Raw genomic sequence first — 22,148 nt, 5'->3', positions numbered from 1 at the left:
ACTGTGCAAGCGCATGCCCTCGATATACTTCAAAATTTAGTTATATTTAATGAAAAAAACATTGCCTTAGTCATCGCCCATTCTGTTCTTCAAATAAACCAGATCTTTAAAGGTTGTAAGAACTCTATTTTTGGAAAGTGAATCGCCTCACACCACCAGGCCTGATACTCTGCATTCAGAGCTGTGACATTTCCCAACTGTTCACTCTCTGTGTTTTGACTGGTGAGCTGGGAGTGGGAGCTGGAGTAAATGAATCACACTGTTTCCTTTCAGTGTACTGATGGAATCCATTCACTAGTGAAGCTAATAGTAGCCCTACTCCTCCCCCTCTACACACACACACAAACGCACTCACACTGACAACACTCATCCCTGAAGGACAGCCATTGCCAGTCCATCCCGCCCACACCTTCCCGTCACACCTACAAGGTTAATTTGTATAGGAGAGGAATGAAAAAGGTCATATCTGGCGCGTTCCTGCGCTCTGTATCATAGGATTGAACATGAAAACAAAGGCAGTGCTTTGTTTGATATTTTTCAGCAGTGGGCTGTATAACTACACAAGTAGTGCTTGTGATGTCCTGCATGCGCATGTTTGTGTGCATTTTTAGTGCACCTCTTGATTTTAATATTGAGTTTGGTGAATGAGTCGGAAAGTTTGATAGCCCCAAAAATTCAACATTAATTGAAAATCAGATAGCAGCTGAGCACAATACAACAATTTACCAAGAAGATACTGCAATATTTCATTTTTTTTAAGATTGTATTAATATTGTCCTATATTTATCATTATATTAATAACCTTCTCCACAAAAAAAACTTTTTGACAACATTGCTCCAAGAAATAATGTAAATACATCAAGTTGTCTTTAAAGTAACACTTCTACTCATTGACTATCTTCAATAGGAGTGTTTGTTATTATTATTCCTCTTTTTATTATTTGCCTGTGTGCCAGTGTTAGCCTTGGCCAGAGGCATTATGTTTTCATGTTGTCCATCAGTACATCAATCAAATTTTTGTGAACATGATATTTTTGGAATTCCTTTAGGGTACTTCTTTAAATTTGACCCAGACTTGAACTTCTTAAATTGGTGGAGTGAAGAGTTCAGGGTCATAAAAACTATGACCTCACTGAACATGTTTTTCTGTGCAGTAAATTAAAAGTAACTTAACCCTCCTGTTATGTTTGTTTCTCTAGATCAGCAATAATGGTCCTGGGTCAATTTGACCCGGGGCATATTAAATTATCCATAAGTGTCTGAACCCCAAAAAATCCCAATGCACATTTTTTTTTAATCTAATTTTAACTCCATTACTAACCGTTTCAATCAAGATTTGGTCCATTGGTGTTCTTTAATTCTCACAGATCATAGTTCAATGAGGATAAATCACTTGTTTTTATTAAAATTAATGTTAAAACTTTTTTTATTGTACATTGAAAAGCCCTAAATATAAATACAATAGTTTTACATGACATAGATTTTTGTCTATTTTATTTTACATTTTGAATTTTTTATTTTTATGAAGTGATGTTGATAAAATAACATGACAACTCTTCTGTCACATGCTGTGACAGACTTTAAAAAGGGTCAATTTGACCCACAACATAACAGGAGGGTTAAGAAGATGCACAAGACAAGACAAGACAAATATGTAGTAGTCACCACAAAGTCAACAGGTTCCTTAAGGCGTACATACAGTAGAGGGTTTTTGCCATTCTAGCCCGTCCTAGTATGAGTATCCATGGACAACTTCAAGTTGACATCTGCCTCCTTATAGCACCCAGTGATTCGGGGTCATATCCTGGTGTTAGTGTGGATTAGTTTTTACTCCTGACAAAGTGGGCTGCAGCTTTATTGGACGAAAGCCAGGTCCCACTTTTTTAAACCCATATACAGCATGTAGCACACTGGAGTCTGACAGCTTGCTCTGAATGCTCAAATCAACACAGTACACAGTTCCCAGTTACTCAAATTTAGCTGTCAAAGCAATCCCAGATTTTTTTTTTTAAAGAAAAACTCACTAAAAGAGGCAACTTCAAAAGGCTGTATGGGCTTTCTCTTTCTCTCAGAGTCAGTGGTCTTGCAGTAGTTCTATCTCTGTATGTGTAGTTAGAGCTGAATTAGGGTGTTTTCTAACTAACCTGGCAATGTAGGAAGGATTGGGTTCGGTCAAGATTACTCATACAAATTCATTTACATAGCCTTCAGAATATAAGTATTATAAGAGAAGTTTCTAAAGCCATAAGTCAGGACAGTACTGAGACTAAAATGTGCATGTAATTTGAGTTGTTTCCTTCCGCTCGCATGGCAAAAGGTTCAGTCTTTAAAACTTTCCACATGCCAGAATCTGAATCCCTGCGTTCAGAACTGCTTAACCTTCGCAGCGCCTTATTGTCAGCTTCAGAATTGTCTTGCCGCCCCCTCTGTTCTCCTCTCTTTGACTTAGTTCACTCTTGAAAGCTCCTGCCTCCCTCCTTCCCCCCCACACACTCACTCCTGTGCGTTTGAAGCAGGTGAACACCCACACACTCACGCCGCCACAGATCCTGGCTCCTGGCTGGTTTTAAATCCATGACAAGGAGCCCTCTCTCTGAATATCAAAGACCCGAATCTGAGAGCGTGTAGGCATGACTCACACCGCGGTCTTGTCTTACTCCCAGCAAGCAACCTGGGCATCCAACTCGCTGGATGTTGCAGGGAGGACACTGATGAGACACTGTCATGTCTATGGTGTGGGCAGAATTGGCTGGATTCGACACCCAGCAATGTGAAGATGTGACAATTCCAGCAGTGTACTGAGATTTCTAACAGACACATTTGTTCCAACCAGCTTCTACCTCCACACTGAGGGTCACTCCCTGACGATGAGAGCGCCTGTGCTCTCTTCAGCACAATGTCAAAGCATTGCAGGCGAGCAAGGAGGGCAGAGTGGCTGTGACAGCTACAAAGTGGCTGAGGGAACTGTGTACTTTAGTCTGTCTGCTTCAAATGAAAAGGCTGCTAACAGCAACAAATCACAGCTCTGCAACGCTGCAACTTCTCCTCTTTGATAGAAACATTGTAGATTAGCGCTTCTTCTTTGCATTTCTAGCTCCCTGCTGGTTATAGAGAGCATGTTATACATTGAGTTGTTTTGAAAGCTGCTCAGGTTTTAGAAACAGCAGTTCACATTAACCAAATATTTTGTCTTTCATGGAATTTTTTAACAAAGATGGAAAAATCTGATGGCTGTCCATCAACTTGACAGATTAGAAATCTGAGGGCCTCCACCATTCCATTTATTTATTCTCACACTGCAGTCTGCCATTCTGGCACTTGTATTACAGGAAAATCCTTCACAAACTCACAATAATGTTTACAATGACACCGTATGAGGCCCCATCTGTGTGTATCACTTGCACACCAGCTCTCATTTTCCCTCTTCCCAACACAGGTATCTGGGCAGGTGTGTAGAGAATAAAGGAGGCAGCTGTCTGACAACAAACCGCTGTACACAACTTTTGTGCATATACAGCCTTCGAGGCTTATTTCCACAAATAAACTTTGTCTAATGTGAGTTGCTTTAGATCAAAACAACAAGAAAGCAATATGATGTGAGTACACCAGTCTGTGCACCATAAGAATACCATCTTTTCTAGGCCCTGGATAAAAACGCCTCGTTCAACCTGAAATCTTTCCATCCTTGCTGCTTAAAAAACAGATGTGTACACAGCAAAACTGCTCTTAACTGTAGTGCACCATCATGGAGGTGTTATGGCTGCTATTGCTACGACTGATTTAAATCAGCAAAGAAGAACTGATTTATGGTCACTTAATAAAGCTCCTGTGAGGAGTCATTTCCTGATCATGAAACATAGACTAAAAGTGATGGCTTTATGTGACCTACTAAAGAGAAAAGACCTTCACTGTAAAGACTGATTATTTCCATATTGTTATTTTTAATACCCGAAACTGCTTCCACATAGCAGGTGTCAAATTAAGAGCTTAATATTATGATATTGAAACTCTTTTTTCCATTTTCCATTGTAGAAATTCTCGTTAAGTGAGACATTTGCCCGTTAAAAAAATGAATTAATCATTTCTTTAAAAATAAAAGCTCTTACACAAGTTCAGGACAAGTTCAGCACAGAAACAGCTTACTGTTGTGTCCATATAAGGAGCTAAAATTGACTCAAACTGAGATTTCCCTCACAGAAGCTTTAAGTTTCATAACAACAATGTAAGTCAGAGCTATAGTGGGTCATGAAACAGTATCATATTAAGAATCTTGGTTTCAGGAGAACCAGTTTGGCTCTGCCAGCCAAGCGAGTCCTCCATGTGCTGAGAATGAAGTTTTGGCTGCAGGTTTCCTGGTTATACTCTGACCCTTAACCCCTTTTCTTAAAGCTACCTCCTGTCTGCAGTGTAGGTTACAAAGCCCACCTGCTTCATGTAGGAAGATGGATAATGGGTCCAACTAACACATTTTATTCAACATGGTTTCTGTCATGATGTATGTTTACTTTTAATTAGTTATTTGACATAAAAAAGAGGGAATGTAACTTCATGATTGACAGCTCTGTTGACACAGACTCCTGCACTGATGAACAGACAAGATGAAATTACAGAAATGAACACTTACGCAAGAGTCCACCAACTTTTCATAACTTGGAGTGTCCACTTTGAACCAACAACTTTTACACTTCAAACTGAGCTGTCCTGAGGGGCCTCAGACGTTTTATCGATGTGGTATAAGTTAACTTCGGTTAATGGAAGCTGTGTGAAGTCAGGTCCGAGGCTTCAGCAGCCAGATTACCTCTGTGCATGCCTTGGCTCCAAAATCACCAGTGCAGTATGTCGGCACCAGTTGCGGTGACATTTTTAAACTTGATTTTTTAACAATTGAAGGAGATGAGAGCATGTCGACAACATTTATTTACAGTTAATGATCTGCAAGGGCTGCAAGCCTGGCTTTGGCTGATGTGAGCTAAGCATTAGTTTTTGCACTCTACAATTTTTAGAGTTTGTATTAATTCAACTTTACTGACATTCTCCACTACAGTAGAGTGACTCAACTCAACTCAACTCAACTTTATTTATATAGCACCTTTCATACTTAAAAACATGCAGCCCAAAGTGCTTCACAGAATAACAGAGAGACAGAAAACAACAGCAATGGTAAAATTATAAAAGGCAGGATTATAAATAAAATACTTAAAAATAAAATAAAATCAATACAATAAAATGAATAAAATAAGTAAGAGCGGAAAAAAAAGTTAAAAATTAGGCAGTGTTAACAATATCAGGTGAATACAAGAAATAAATAGATGAATAAATAATTAAATAAGATAAATATATGTTAAAGCAATGATTCAAATAATAATGGTTAAAATAATAATTAAAAAAAATAAAATAATACTCACTGTCCTGAACTGGTAATTCACACCAGTACAGACACTTAGTAAAGCAGCTTGATGTTTAAATTCAGGGGGGGTTTTCTGCACTTAGGCAGAAACTAGACGGACTATACAGATACAATATGCAGTCATGATTTATTTATATTCATCATGTTATGGATATCTGATATTTTTTATCATTGATTAGCTATTAATTCAATTTGTTTTTATTGTTTTCATTAAATATTGACTTCAAACCACCAAATATAAGAAAGTTCTTCGTCATACATTTTCAGCCAACCACTACAAGATTCATAGAAGTCATATCACATCAAAGAAAGCTTAGCAGATTACAGCTTTTATGATTATGTTTCAGTTTTACAGGGATGGCTTTGTTACTCGGCACCAATCAACAGACATGAAGTTTCTATTTAGTTTGGCAACCCTCAACGTCCCGTTCTGTCTGCCTCTGTGCATGCTTGTGTGGGAATAGTAATATTCACCTCTGTCCTGTCAAAGTTGTGAGCCTATTTGTATGGATGCTGGGCTGTACTGTGGTTGAGGAGTACACAGCAGCAGGCGCAGTAGCCTGTCTTGTGCAGCAGGCCGGGATGACATGTGAATCTCCGCAGCCGAGAAAACCCTGCTTAAGTGGAGGCAGTAGGGAGAAGCAAGGCGAGAGCCAGGAGGCAAACAGACAAACAGATGGACAGGCTGATGCCAAGCAGGCAGTGGAGCAAATAGATTGTGCAGCATGGTGAGCAGACTCAGCCTACCAAAGAAACAACCAACAGACACAAGACCGTGCCACCCCTCGTCGGCCGATCCCGCTTCTCTATAATTCATCGCGATAGGATAGATGTGTGGTAAATAGGACTCTCATCTTCTTCCTTCTCCTCATCTGCCCCTGTCACATCCCTCATTTGATATGTGTTATGTAGGAGGAGGAGATGTCAGGCTTGCAAGATGGGAAATGAACAAAACTGGATGTGTGAGAGCTGGGAGTGAGAGGGAAGAAATGCAGGAGAGAGATGAGTGCTGCAGGTGGAATTGGACTGTGAGGCACTGGGGAGTTCAGCCCAGCAGAAAAACACAAATACACATGGCACACGTATACCCATAGACACAAAAAATAACCAAATCCAGCTTTAAAAAACACTTCTTTTTTATCATATTCAGATTTTGAACACACTCCTCCGGCCTGATCTGTGTCAAACAACACAACTGTGGTAGAATAAAGATTTTGGCAGTAAAATAAATACTTTTCAGATAAATCTGTTATGATTAAACAAAGTAATGCCTCTCACAAAGAAAGTGGACATACTGCCACACCACAGGACTGAGGTATTGGCATTGCAGAACAGAGCTTCTGCTACCTTGATGTCTCAGAAAGTCTTGGAAAGAATTAAGCTTGTATTTCCCCGAGGCATTGGGCACATGCTCACTGGAGCAACAACCTTTGCTTTAATGCAGGAGGAGCATGATTGTAAGTTTTCCTTAGAGACTCTCCTCTCAAATGTGAGGTGCTCAGATTGACTCAGTCTTGTTTTTCCTCTATGGAAAACATCTAGCGCTGTGCAAGTCAAATAGAAAAGCACCTTAAAGAGCTGAGACAGGCCTGTCAGATCTGTCTGCTTGTGTACCTACACAGTCTAATGGATTGTCCGTGTGTGTGTGTGTTTGTGTGTGTGTTTGTGGGCTTATGCATATGTGTGTGTTTGTCTGTCTACATAGGTAGAATGTAAGAAGGCCCAGCCCAAGGAGGTGATGTTCCCACCCGGTACACGAGGGCGAGCCAGGGGTCTGCCCTACACCATGGATGCCTTCATGCTGGGGATGGGCATGCTGAGTGAGTACACACATTCACTTACATTAAAGCACATACACAATACTGTTTTCCTATACATTTTAATATGAACTAACTGTTTGTATGTCATTAGAAAAAAAATGTTTACAATGTGCTTTAAAAAAGCATTACAACCATGAAAGAAAAGGGGCGCTGGTGGCCTAGCGGTCTAAGCCCCCCACATACAGAGGCTATAGTCCTCATCACAGGGGTCGCCAGTTCGTTTCCCGGCCGGTCAACCATTTCCTGCATGTCTTCCCCCACTCTCTACTCCCCACATTTCCTGTCTCTCTTCAGCTGTCCTATACAATAAAGGCAAAAAGGCCAAAAATATAACTTAAAAAAAAACATGAAAGAAAAGAAACAACAAATGTGCTTTAATAGTAGTTAATCTTTCAACGTGCCCAGACCACACAACCCTTCAAAACTCTAGAAAACAAAACAGTCAAGAGAATCAACATGAAGAGAATACAAGAACAATTACATTACTGTACATAACAAACAGTAATCAAAAATGAATACAACAATGCGCCACAGAGATAATAACTTTAGGCAAATATACAGGAAACAAGTATGACTTAAAACACGTCAACATCAACACTCAAAAAAATCCTTACAAAGACCAGCTAAAACTATAAATATAGCAGTTTTTGAATAAATATATTTTTTAAAGCATAATGAAGTCCAAAACCTGTATTTAAGGATTTCAGTAAAAGACAGTTTTTAAAGCGTTTTTAGAAGAACTTCTGACTTTAAATCCCTTGATCTCTCTCATTTTCTCTCTCTCATTTTCTCTCTCTCTCTCTCTCTCTCTCTCTCTCTCTCTCTCTCTCTCTCTCTATCGCTCTTTTTCTTTCTAATTGTGATATTATTACTTTGAGCATTTCCAAATGCTTTGTCACTAGAGCCTATAAAAACCTGTCTCAAAGGTAATGGTCATCATTAATCCACATTAATTGAGGAAACACAAAGTGACAGATTAAAAATAAAGTGACTTGAATGTCATCAGATTCTCCCAAATTAACAAACAAAACAATTTCATCCTAACTGTGGAAACATGCATACTTTTTTTTAAGTTCAGGAAATATTTTCATTATTTTCATTTGTAGTTTTTGAGACATTCAAAATTTAAGAGCAAAGTGCAGAGAAAGCTTCATCTGCCACAGAGGGCCTCCGCTACTGGTTTTGTTTATTGTATTACCCCTGTAATATATTTTTATTTCCCTAACTCTAAACATTAAAATTTGCCTACTAATTCTCTAGTTATTACATATTTTATATAAGATCATTTTAAGCCTGAATATGCAAACAAATATCTCCTACACCAAGTCTGTGTTTGCTTACTGCTTCCACTGCTTTTACAGGAAACGTTTTTCTTAACAACAAACAATGTTAACAACAAGTGCACGATGTAACGATGAAAAGACAGATGCTTGAGCTCAATTGCAAGAAGTAAATAAAATGTCCTCTAAAGCAGGGGTTCCCAAACTTTTCAGTCCGTGACCCCAAAAATATAGTTGCCAAAGACTTGGGACCCCCACTGTCCCTCAAAGTGATTTAATGTGGCTTCATTTACGTAGCTGGTCTGCAGAAAATGAGCCTACCTGTATGAGCATGTAGCTGTGTTTCCTGTGCCTTTATGAATTAACCTACTGCTACTGATGCTTTTGATAATTAACTGTTCACTAACCCAAAAAGAAAGGCAGAAAAATCATTACATTTTTTATTTTCAAGGTTTTATTTCATGTTTAGCTACTATTTTGTCTATATGTTTTACTATAATGGCTAAAATGTACTGTTTTTAAATAACTTTTTTTTTTTAAACAATCTGGAAGGCATCTCACGACCCCCTGTTTGTGTCTCTCGACCACCCAGGGGGTCCCAGCCCACAGTTTGGGAACCCCTGCTCTAAAGCAACAGTACAGGCGTCCATGCTGAGTTTTTAAAGTAATACATTTTTTCCCACAGGTTCTAAATACATATTTAAAGCTTTTTAAGGGAAAGAGAAACAAAGGTTGTCAGGCACGCAAGCCATTCCGTCATCAATTTCCACTTTCTATAAAAAATCAACTTATGCAAACTCTGATCTGGATAGCCCCATTAGGTGGGCGCTGTCCCTAATTAGGCCGCTTCAAGGTGTGCCACCAGTGGCCACTGTGGTCTATTTCTGGTGGAGTCTGGTACAGGCGGCCCCCGGGCATATAGGAGCAGACCAGCACATTATCAAGCTAAATGAAGAGGAAAATTGGTGTAATGTCATATTAAGGATTCATCACTGTGCCCCCCTTAATGGGTAATGAAGGGGACACACATGTCAGGGAGAGATCTCATCTACAGGGACCTCAGCTGCTGGCCCACCCCTCTTCATTACCATCCAGCCCGTGCCTGTGGCCCTTTTTATTTAACACTATTGCACCCTCTTCCTCCCCACCCGCCCACTGCCTCCTTCTCTCTATCTAACCATCCATCTATCTATCTATCTGTCCATCTGTTTATAAGTCTGTCCGTTTGTCGTTCACATCTCCTAAGCATATAATTTGTATGTGCGACCTGACTGAATGGAATTGCCCTCACATTAAAGATTTATATTTCCGCTGAAAAGCAAAAGAGACATGCAGATGATTGTAAGAGACCTACATGTAGCCCCTCCCCCTCCTCCATGTAGCAGGTGCAGGCAGAGCAGGAGTCATGAATTTTTATATGAGCCAGGTAACATAACATTTAAAGCAGCTTTGAAAGAAGATAGCGAGCCAAATGTGACTTTATACTGGTTTGCGTTTGCTCTATATGGAAAAGACCCATGGCGGTGGATTTAAGCAGAGCTTGCTAAGGATGATTGCATCCTTGATATTAAGAAAATAAACCTCTAAATACATGTAGTATTTGATCATGAATATGTTATAAATGTTAAATTTGATCATTTTTTTTACTGTTTTGTTGACTTTGCATTAAATAATGTCAGTCACACGCTTGTTTCTGCAATCCTAATTATGAGGTTTGCTTCTTCTTTTCATTTTGGACTGTTTCGAAATAGAAGAAAAAATTCAGGATATCACAATGGGCTCTGAAAGATTTTAAGAAAAAATGTCACAGTTTTCTGACAAATATTAAACAATCGGTTTATTTATCGTAGATATTAGTCAGTAGAATCAGCGATTTAAAAACAGTCATATATATATATATATTTACAGTATATATAACCAATTATTGAGCAGTGGAATCATTTCTTTGAATAAGAAAATGTAACGGGCTGTAAACTCATCACACCGAGTAGATCAGTCCATTTATCTGTATAGAGTTGTATCATCTGTCAGCATTATCCCATGCTTGACCTCGTCTTGAGACTCATTATACAGTTGTTTGCGGTAAAAGTGTTAATAAGACTGCCCAAGTCCTTCTGTCGGCTCCATCTTTGCCGTTCACTTGCATCTCATCTGTTTGAAGTGCTTAACAAGCCCAATGAACTTTTCAGAACTTATTACAGACTAATGTCTCTGCGAAGAGGACGCCACTCTTCCTCTCCATTGGGAGACGGCGGGCAGAGAGGCAGTGATGTGCTCATGTGAGAATATTAACAGCCAACTTGTTTGGAGACATTCTTATCTAAATGAAATTGGAACAAGGACAGCGAAACATTCCTTTATATAATTTGCATTCTAAAAAAAAAGAGGACCCAAGGCTCATTATTTAAGAAAGTGTAAGCTCCTTTTGTGCCAAATCTCATTAAAGCCATCCCTAGCTCCTTTGTTTACTGCCTCTAATCGAGGCATTTATCTTTATTGTGTTGTGCCCGACGTATGTTTGCTGAAATTAATACACATTTGAGGCCCGGGCGAGGTATGGGTGTACCAGATGGATAATTGATTTTAAAGTGAATCAGAACTGTTGAGCCATAAAATAGGTACATTAGCATGCATATTAATAAGGCAAATAAGAACACTAAGAGGCTGTGAACCAGGCCAGACACAATGGCAGGATTCATTTAGTAAAATGCTGGAAAGATGCAGGGCTCGCTCTCTTTCTTTCTCTTCTCCTCCCTCCCACTCTTGCAATATTTGTAGATACACAAACACTTTGAATTTCATGAGATACTAGCTTAACTTAACATGTATCTTAATCCACTTCGCCGACACTTTCATATCTTTTGTAAAGCTCCCTCCTTAGACTCTGAGTGCACACATCTGGCAGCAAATTCTTCATTTAGTGTTGTGAAGCCCATTGTAATGCACTAAATCAGAAGAGGAAGATGCTTTTGCCTTTTCAGAAAATGTTGAAATAAGGGAGCATGAGGAGCTGCAGTATCTAAGCCTGCAATTTCAGTTTGGCATTTATTCTGTTTGACAGTAAGACAGTATCAAACACATAATATCCAATACTTTGCGGTCCGTGATAGCTTTTCATTGTATCGTATCACAGTTCTTTTCAGGCCAAACAAACAATGAGGGGGGTTTTTGTGAAAGCTATCCATCTGTAGCTTCCTGGTGATGACTTCTCATCTGCAGCTGATGAGGATTTTCATTTCTTTTTTTCTCCCCCGTCCTCTACTTCATCCACACCAGGTTAAGGCTCCACTCGGTGCCTGTCTGAGTTGCATTTCTTTTTTTGTCTGCGAGTGTGAGAGAGAGAGGGGGGGGGTCTGCGAGAGGCATTTTCCCATTGGGTCAGGAATAAATTGAACTTTTTCATGGACAGCAAACACTGATTAGATATTTATGACCAAGGTCAACCTTTCTGATTCCAGCTGGCACAGGCTCTGAGGCATACAGAACAGAGCATCCACACCCCACACCCACAGACAGACACACACACACATGCATGTAGATAGCCTACAAACGCTCACACACACCTACCCATACACACAAATATGCATGAATGCAAAATATGTATTGATGTGTTCTTGCTGTGGACACATGAATACAAGTCTCCGGAGAAAATAAATAAATGTCTCGCTCAATACTTCCACTATAAAATACAGAACAGGTATTGTGAGGGTAATTTTAGTATGCAGAGCATAGTATTGATTTGTACATCAATTAGAATTTATTTTATTTGATAGCGACAGATAAATTTTACAAAGCCCCAATAAAAAGCATTAAATAAACGTGATGTGTAAAAGTTGATAGCGTTTCCTAATTTTCAATTCCTGTCCCTCGTTGGTCACTTTGTTTAAAATGTGATTAAAATGCAGTTTTTAGCATCATTAACATAGTAACACTATAGATGTGAAGCTACTGTTAAAACGCACAAAAATGTGTCTATAATATACTTTTACAATCTTGCATACTGCTGTCATACAGTCTCTCTTAGTCATAAGGTGTTTGACCAAGTATTTTCATTCCACTGCTTCTCTGTTAATCAGTCACTAAAACAGCTAGCAGACAGAGGTGTGAATTGTGAAGAGGAAAATCCAGCAAAGAGAATGAGGAAAGCGACAGTCAGACAGCAAGCAGTGGCTAACAGCAACTATTGCCTTTAGCAGTGTTACACAATACAATAGGAAAGATGTACAAAACCGGTCAAAAGTTTTAGAACACCCCATTTTTCCCACTTTTTTTTATTGAAATCCAAGCAGTTCAAGTCAATTGAATAGCTTGAAATGGTACAAAGGTAAGTGGTGAACTGCCAAAGTTAAGAAAAAGGTAAAATTACCCAAAACTGAAAAAATAATGTACATTTTAGAATTATACGAAAAGGCCTTTTTCAGGGAACAAGAAATGGGTTGCTGTTCTGCAGCAATTGCGGTTAGTTAAGTCTTGAAAGTTGGTGCTACCAATTCTTACAGGTGTCCCGACTTTCTTTGATTACTTACAACCCCCTCTGTCTGCATAAAAGTAGTGTTGGAACACACTGTGGTTCCATACCCTGGTGAGCAATATTTGAACAGTCTTGTACTCCAGGAAGTAATGTGTTGCTTTAGAATATTTGATTTCTATTGTAAAAAGAATGCCACGAGTGTGATCAGCTGTTATATCTGCCAAAGGTGGCTACTTTGATGAGTCAAAAGTTTAGACTACATTTTGGTTTTGACTTCATTCCAGGATTTATTTTTGAAATGCAATTGTTTATTTGTTCGATGTTTTCATTTCAGAGCACAATAAGACATTGAACTGCATAATTTTCAAAGAAAAACGTGAAAAATTGGGGTATTACAAAACTTTTGACCGGTAGTGCAAATCTATAGCTGATGTAATGCTAGCTATAGGAATTTATTTTCCTAGCTCATGTAATGCCAGCTATTCATTTATTTGTAAGCTAATGTAATGTCAGCTGTGAAGTAATGTAGTGCTTGCCCTTTCTGTTTTCTAACAGAAGCTAATGGGTTATCAGATTAATGTATTTTTACCTAAAGGTTTGGTCGAATGTTTTTTCAAATTTCTATGCATTATGATTTTTTAATTGCTCATTCATTTACACCCAGCAAAATTATTTACTTTAAATACCCTACATTTAAAAACGTAAAACATCTGACACTGTAGAACAGCATTATGATAAAGCTCAGACATCATGAGTTCTTTATCGTGTCGATTTTAAGATTTTATTGATTACTTTTAAAATTTAAAATGGACAGGCCCCAAATTATTTAAGCAACCTTTTAACCCCCTATGTGGGCAGCCCCTCAGGACTGTGGATGCATCTCTGCGGGTTGTGCCAAGATCCTGCCTTAAAACAAAAGGTGACAGGGCCTTTTCAATCAAAGCTCCAAGTTTGTGGAACTCCCTGCCACTGACAATTAGACAGTCCACAACCTTAATTGCTTTTAAATCCTCACTGAAAACATTTTTATATAAGAAGGCATTTCTCCACCCCTAATTCATGAATTTGCTCTGCATTCAGATGTCTTGTTTTGCTTCTGTCTTTTTTCTTCCCCCTGTTTGCACCGTTTTTTATGCTTTGTAATTCTCTGCTTTTATGTTCAGAAGCACTGTGTAACCTTGTTAAGAAAAGTGCTATATAAATAAAGTGTATTATTATTATTATCACGTCCTGTTTAAGGTCAGAGGAAAATGGAAACTGTTGGTAGATGGTAAACTTTGTTCATTCATTGATTCATTGATTGATTTATTGGGAGGGTATAGCTTTTATCAGACAGGACAGCTAGAGAGAGACAGGAAGTGTGGGGCAAGAGTGTGGAATGACACCAGATCATGGCAGGACCAGGAATCTGTCATGTACAACGAGGACTTTAGCCTCTGTAAATGAGGCACCTACCTCACCAACTGAGCAATACCCCAATACACTGTATTTGTTTAAAGTCTGGTCTGCTTTTAGCCAGCTGTTCACAACCTTTGTTGTAGATGATTTTATAACTGATCTTAGTTTTTTGGGAGAAGGGGTCTTGTCCTTTTTAATTTGGGCTTAAGTAACTTAAGTTCATTTCTAATCAATGTGTTTACCTTAGGATGAGTCTGTAGTGTCTAAAACAGTAAAATTACAATCTACACATCCAGACATTAATGTGGCTGAAGGCAGTTCATCAGGCTAGTACATATCTAACCAGAACTGAGGACACAAAAGCCTGAAAGAGATTTTGGAGGTCAGTTTTGAGGTGTAGCTTACACAGAGTGAGGAGAGAGTTATCAAGGTTGGCTCCTGTGATTCATTCCTGGCCTGGAGGACTTCCTCTTATGAGGTAATTTAGTGCAGACTTGTGGTTGAAGGTGATAATAGCTTGAGGAAAACAGATAAAGACTGAGACATATACCATAATTAGAGGGTTAATTATGTTTATATTACCTTTTGATGGTGCTCAGATTTTTACTGACTCACTCACTCTCTCGCCCACCCACCCTACCGTTCTTCTCAAATTTCTCCACCCCCCTCTGTTTCCTCGCTTCCCGCTCCCTCACAACCCGTTCCTCAATATGTTGCCCACAGCTGCTTCTGTCTGAAAACTGTCCTGCTAATTAACTGGTGGGTCTGTGGTTGTAATAAGAGTCATGACAGCAGATGAACAATGCATCTGCTGCTCTTAAATTTTTCTAATGACACTGGCTCCTCTTTGGTCTACGATGCTGCTCTCCATCCATCCAGGGACAGAGCGGCTTCTAAACAAGTCTCTCACACAGACTCTGACTTTGGTGTACAGATGACACTGTCTAGTCACATTTTCCCCCTTCAACAAGTGTTATGATTCAGCACTTTTGGTTAGTTATCACAATAATGAATGAATCAATGCAACCCTGATGAACTAATCCAGGGTTTCTGGTATTGGTTTATCACACAACTGACGGGTTCAAGCTCTGATTAAAACATCGAGAAAACTGTCCATAATCTTCTTTGTGTACAAATTTGTTTAAACATTAACTCATAAAAACTTTTTAGATGAATGACAGAGGATATGGGGCCACATCAAAAAAACAAAAATATATATTCTGAGAATAAAGTTGTAATTTTACGAGAATAAACTTGTAAATCTACACAATTAAAGTCATAATATTAGAAAAATAAAGTCTTATCAAGTTTATTCTCTCTAATATATGACTTTAATCTTACCATCCTACATTTTTGAGCCATAGAAATGTATGCTGTTTTTGAATATTTAACACCTGATAGCCCAGTCTATTTTGTTTTATGACAAGATTTGAGAATTTCTCTTTATCAGACTTACTGATAGGGCCTTTATAAGCAATGATTAGGGAAAGTAGACATTAAAAAGCAACTAAATATGTCTCATTAGGTAAAAAATACAATTAAACAGAGCAAACATTGGATATTTAAAAAGACACAGAAATTAGTACATGACAAGGTTTGTTTAAAAATTGACCTTAAAACATCAGTTCTTGGCAAAAGGTACACATTAAGAGTAGTCTTATTTTGCATCTACACATGACTGTTTCTGCCATACAGGGACCATAAACAGATGAGAAAATCAACTTGTATTAGATGAATCCATAAATATATCAGACAAGGAATGAAGTGTTTTAGGGACCAGCCTCCAGTCATCAAACCTGACCCTAAAGAAGATCTGATCCCTGCCATTGAAGAGAACGTCAGTGAAACTAGATGAGGCACCTTAAAGTGCTGGATTACAATTCAAACATTATCAGTCCATTTAGAGAAACTTCAGATTTACGAGGCATTGTGTAAAGTATGGTATTTTTAGATTTTTCAATCTCACATTTTAAATCACCCTGGTCCGCCTCCCTTGAAAGAAAAGTCTTCTACAATCCAGGCCCTATTTTTTGTAATTGTGGCCATCATTCTTGTGAGGTTGTAAAATCATTTCAAGCAACAAGAGCAGTGTGATCAAGATTAGAGGTTAATGTAATTGTGACAGCTGACCATTGATTGAGGGCGGTGCATGTTGTCAAATTGCACAAACAGTGAGTGTTTTTCAGTCGGCAGTCTACCATCCACATTATGAGCTATAAATACGAGCCAGTTTTTTTTATTAGGCTAGGAACATAAATCACATCGAGCTTAATGTGGTTTCTTTCCAGCGAATCAAGCTAGAGTTACATGTAATACACTCCAGACTTTATAGATGGAAGGTATGCTTCCAACTTGTAGCTCCTGCTCTTAATGTTTTAGACTTATGTTTAAAGTTGATAACTGTAGATTTGTATTGTTTAGGGTATAAAGTGATGATGTATTTGTCTGAAAAATAAGATCACTTTCACTTTAACACATTCCCAAGAGTGTTAAAGCCATTTACATTTTATTTTGATGTACAAGTAACCATATCCCAATTTTTGTGAGTGTTTAAATCTGTACACAACACTCCCTAACTTTTTCCTCTCATCTCTTCTTTATTCCTCTCCTCTCCGTCCAAGGTTACCCTAACATTGTGGCAACGTATGGCCGCGGTTACACTGGATTCGCACCCAGCTACAGCTACCAGTTCCCTGGTGAGTTGGACACTTTCTTAAAATATCAGTGTTGCAGCTGCTTCCTGTTATGCACCCTCCAGCACATCCAGACATATATGCACAAAGACAAACTCACACATTTGCATGCTCATATTCACACACACACACACACACACACACACACACACACACACACACACACACACACACACACACACACACACACACACACAGACATACGCTCATCAATATACAAGTCAGTCACCAGATAATCTGCAGGGTTATAAGTATGATACGTGTCTTGGTTCCTGAAGCAGCCTCTAAAAGCTGACATATAGTGAAGTAAATTGCTTACTCCTTTTTATCCTTCACTTGAACACTACCATGACCAAATGTCTCAAATGGGGGAACTTCTTCCTCTTCCCGCGGTCCAATGTATGCAAATTCCTCTGTGGAGAAGCAGAAAAATAAGCTGTTATTTTGTATAGGCAGATTTTAAAATGTGGTCCTCATAATGGGGAATGAATTAAGTCATTTTCTGCATTAAAAGTGTTGACTTAGAGCGCCGGGCGATTTAATGGGAGTCCAAATGGGAGGTGTGCAGCAGTCTGGAGGTGAGCAGCTGTACCTGTCTGCTGCAAGAGCGCCCGTGGCTCTGCGGGTGCTTCACTTAAACAGGCGTCCCATCAATTTCATGCTTTATTTAAGGACTTTGCACATACTTTGTTTGCCGTGGCAGACATCATTCCTTCCGCTGATAAGTTGGAATGAGAAAATATCTGACCAACGCTCAGATCTGTGTAATATCTTTGTGAAATAGATTCAGGAATGGTAAGACATGAGGTCCAGCTGTGACCGCCCGCAGATCAGACGTGTGCGAGATTTATACTTGACCACAACATTATTTGAGAGAAGAAAGGGAATAGCACCTTCTCATCAATACGGGTGAACATGAGTAGAATATAGATGTGGGAATTAATCATTACATCCAGAAATGGCATCCAGAGATGGACAGAATGAGTGTTTACCTACTTTCTATGTACTGTGAGAACCTTTTAAAAAGTTTATGGACTTAAATATTTGAAGAAAAGTCGAGAGAAGAGACTGAAAGTGAAAGCAGCAATCAGTATTTATTCCATGTAAGTAGTTTTAGTCAAACATGGATCTTTAAAATGTTTACTCTTTAGGACAAATTAAGGGATATCACCTTCCCCGAGGCAGAACGTATGATCCTGTCCATGTTAAACTCAATTTAAAGCGTTTGATAAAGCTGTATGATTAAAACAGCCTCCTCTGGGCTCGCTCATCTCTTGACAGGGTAATTGGAAATTTTAATGTATGAATCAAACTCCTCGTCCAAATTAAATAACCTCAGGCCAAATATTGACTGGTGTCCTCGCTTGCTAAGATGTGGGAAGCATCCTCGGTTTAAGATCAAAAGCTTTTTTCTGTCTCGCTCTCTCTCTCGCTCCCCTTCTCTCTCTCCAACTGTACACAGCTTCACTAGAAATAAATGGAGCTGGGACCAGGCAGGCCAGATCCGAGAGGCGTAAATTGTGGGCAGCATTTCAATGCTTTTTCTTTTACACCCAGTAAACCTCAGGGGTCCACTGCTAACAGGAAAAAAGTGGTTAGGCGATAGTCCAATTGTCAAGATAAAACAGTGATAAAACATTGATCAGTGATGAAGCACTGAATTAAGCTGGAAAACTCAATGAGACACACACAGAAAAACAGAGACTACAGCTGACATCCCCCCGCTGCTGAAACAGAATTCAAGTGCAGCAAACAGAAAGTAAAAGAGAAGTGAAGTATACAGAGAGCCGGTTAGACCGTCTGTCAGCAGCTCTAAAACAGTATCTGACGGCTTAGCACGCCGCTCCTGGTGACACTCCCAATTAATTCAAACATTGATCACAAAGTGTGTTTGATATCGATCACGCTCAGAATGTTTCTCTGTGTCTGTATTTGTATAGGCCGTGAGTTGCTTACAGAATAATTCTGTCAATACTGTTTAATGCGATGAGAGATCTTCCCGTATTACTGATGTAAATCACATCATTCTTGATCTGTCAGAAACGCGTCCGTGCAAGTGATCAAATAACAGAACATTTCCCTGAAGGACAAAGGCAGACAGTGGTATTTATTTGTGGTTAAATAAGGAGTTTGTGGATAATCAGTTTTTGCAGGGAGGAGAACAACTACTGTCAACAGATGGCACAGTTCACTGCATTTACATTAGCTGAGTGATGCTGTAATCATATGATTTTCACACTCTTCCATATCATGTTCATATAAGAACACATCTGCAGGTCACAACTATAGAGGTGGAATGATATATGAATTGCCTGCAGACCACAAGGAGCAAGACGTCAGTTGCTCATGTTGCAATGTGGCAGGAAACGAAGAAGGCTGATTTTAACAATGCACTGTTTTAACTATAAAATATCATAAAGGGGTTTTACAACCACTTTCTGAGTGAGAGAACACATCATGCTCTCACACAGTTTGGTTTTATAGGAAACAAGTGTAAAGACGTAGGAGCATTTATTGGTGAAGGGGAAAAAAGGCCTCAGGGTTTCTATAATTGCAGAACAGAATCAGGGAGCAGTTTGTCGGAAAATCTGAAAAACAGGAAATTAGCTGCAGGTTCAACCAAATGAGGTCCTCAAATTTTCATGTAATTTCATTTTGAAATATTAAGCTATTAAATCTCAAACTTAACTGTTTTACTTAAAGGACAAAAATCAGTCTTCACAAGTGCATAGAAGCAATCTTTTCACCTCTTTGTTCAGCTCTCATAGGACGCATTAAAGTGATAACAGAATGATAATACGAGTGTCTAATGAAGACGCCTCCTCTGATTCGTCTTAGTTTAGAATAACAAGCTGGTTTTATTTGCACAGCTGTAATCACACACTCTTTACTGTGTTGACTTCTGAATTATACTGCAGTTGGAATGCAGTACTTCATGTGTAGTGACAACCAAGAGGACAACAGTGTGTACTATTACAAACAGCAAGGAGGGGCCTTAAATGATCAGCTGCATCCCCAAAACAACACATCTTCGTGCTGTTCCCTGTTCATCCGAGCTCTCCCTGTTAGAGCTGATGAGATTATTTAAATGTTTTATATATCTAAACTCTGAGATTTATATTGATTCCATGTCAGCAGGGTTTTTCTCTTCCAGGAGACTTAAAACTCAGATATATACAATAACTTGTGCAGTCATCTCTGTCTGATCCCATTGTGTCAAAAAAATGTCAAACAATGTTCTCAGATTGGGTTTTTCCACATGCAGGACTTTGATGGCAAGCAGTGTTATTGTCAGTGTCAAATGACAGCAGAGGAGGACTGTAATGTATGCATGCAAATGTGACATGTGAGATGTGAGTGTTGTCACGCTTTGTGAATGTAAACATCCCCACTGTTTAAGATGAAGACTGCTGGACTTGAGTTGAGACTGCTACTGCCTTCAACTTTAAATAACGCCGGTGCCTCTGACTGCTGGTGTTGTACAGCTGGGATCTTTAAAGGAAATATTGAGTTGTAGTGGATGATTCAGATTCAGTTTTCAGCCCATTAAATAAAAATACTTTCCACTGAGCATCAGCTTTGTTTGCTCTAAACACCCAGAACCATAGACTTTATGAAACATGAGTGCAGTCTCAGTGACGTCACTCAATAATTTCTCAAGAAGCGTTGATTTAGAGACTAGCTGAGAGATGGAGTTGAGGTCATAGCCTCGCTGTCTGGCAAACAGCTACCTGTCAGTCAAATCAGCCATGCCCCTTAAATGTGCCAAATTATGCTCCATAACTTTGAGCCCTAGTCTAATCAAAACTGATGAGATATGAGTAGAATTCACTCCCTGAACAGATGCTACAAACAAAGACGTGAGTTATAGGGACCAAACAATCTTTGTTCCAAGCTGTACACATTTTCAATCCTGCTGGAAAAAATGGACGCTTAAATGTGTGCACCGTTGGAGTCTTCTTGGCTGTTGGAGCCAGCCTTGGAAGGCAATCGTGGAACTGCAACAGTTATTTATTTTATCATGGACTTCATTTTTTATCACCTGAGGCTGCAGCTTGCCCAGAGCATGCTTTAAATTTCAGAGAGAAAAAAATGTTGATGTTAATGATTACCCAGCTTCAACCTACTGAAAAGGAAACCAGTTAACAATAGGTTAATCTGATCCTGCACAATCCAGCTGTTGAAAAGGGTTTCCACCATATTTTGTGTCAGTATTTAAAGCTGTTCTCCATGAAAACACCGTCAGACTCTGATGAGGGTTGGAGGCGGTACAGAAATTAGGCTAAGGCAGCCAAAAACCTCATGTACAGCTTATCACCCCAATTAGAAGTATCATCATACTTTTGTATTGCCAGATCTCGTTGTACAGGATCTCGTCACATCTTTTAATTGCTATTTAAGCGGTGTAAGGACTACAGATCCTGGAACACTAACTCAGTGAAGTGATGGTGCTGGTGGTTGAGGGAACAACAGATTTTACATCTGCGCCGAGCTGTGCCTCAGTAACATGTAGAAAATTGGCAACTACGGCTTTTTACTTTATACTAAACCAGGTTAGATAGAGATAAGGTTTAAAATTGGTAAACAATCCTCTTAAAGGGTAGATTCACCTAAATTATAATCAAACTTCATTGTAGAACTTCTTCTGGTGTCTGGTGCCTGTTTACTTACTTTGATTTTGAGACATTAGCCTGTGATATTTGTGCTAACATGCTTTATGTTCATGCTTCAACGTATTGAATACAATTTTAAAGCAACATGTCTCTCCAAAATCAGTGTGTCCACAGACTTCTCTGTGAACACTTTTGATCAGGAGCTTTTGATGAACTCAACTGCAGTGCATTAAGAGTGAAGGATAGACAACACTGGAGCTGAACATAATAGAAAAATGGCTGTTTCTGCTGCTCTGTTACTATCATCAGCTGTGCTATAGGTGGGTATACACAGTTATAGTGAGGTGACAATATTGGCAGGTATCCTGTATGTGACTGTCAGATGGCTTCAGTGATGTCAGGGTGGTGCATATCTGTGAACGTGGGTATCAGTATCACTCTGAGCTGAGGGAAGGTAGTTGGCATG

The 22,148-nt window shown here is 39.1% G+C and overlaps 1 protein-coding gene across 10 annotated transcripts in view; it reads left to right on the top strand.

Annotated features, from left to right (window-relative positions):
* Window positions 1-22,148, top strand: part of msi2b (musashi RNA-binding protein 2b) — a 345,174-nt gene that overhangs the window by 261,220 nt on the left and 61,806 nt on the right. For all 10 annotated transcript variants that reach the window (XM_034683452.1, XM_034683446.1, XM_034683451.1 and 7 more), the window contains 2 exons: window positions 7,113-7,227; window positions 16,998-17,072. In XM_034683452.1, the coding sequence (XP_034539343.1) occupies window positions 7,113-7,227; window positions 16,998-17,072 (190 nt within the window). The remainder of the gene's footprint in view (window positions 1-7,112; window positions 7,228-16,997; window positions 17,073-22,148) is intronic.

This window comes from Notolabrus celidotus, chromosome 5 (assembly GCF_009762535.1).
Source record: "Notolabrus celidotus isolate fNotCel1 chromosome 5, fNotCel1.pri, whole genome shotgun sequence".
Lineage (NCBI taxonomy): Eukaryota > Metazoa > Chordata > Actinopteri > Labriformes > Labridae > Notolabrus > Notolabrus celidotus.
The sequence above is the reverse complement of the archived record's forward strand: the minus strand, read 5'-3'. Positions and strand labels throughout refer to the sequence as shown.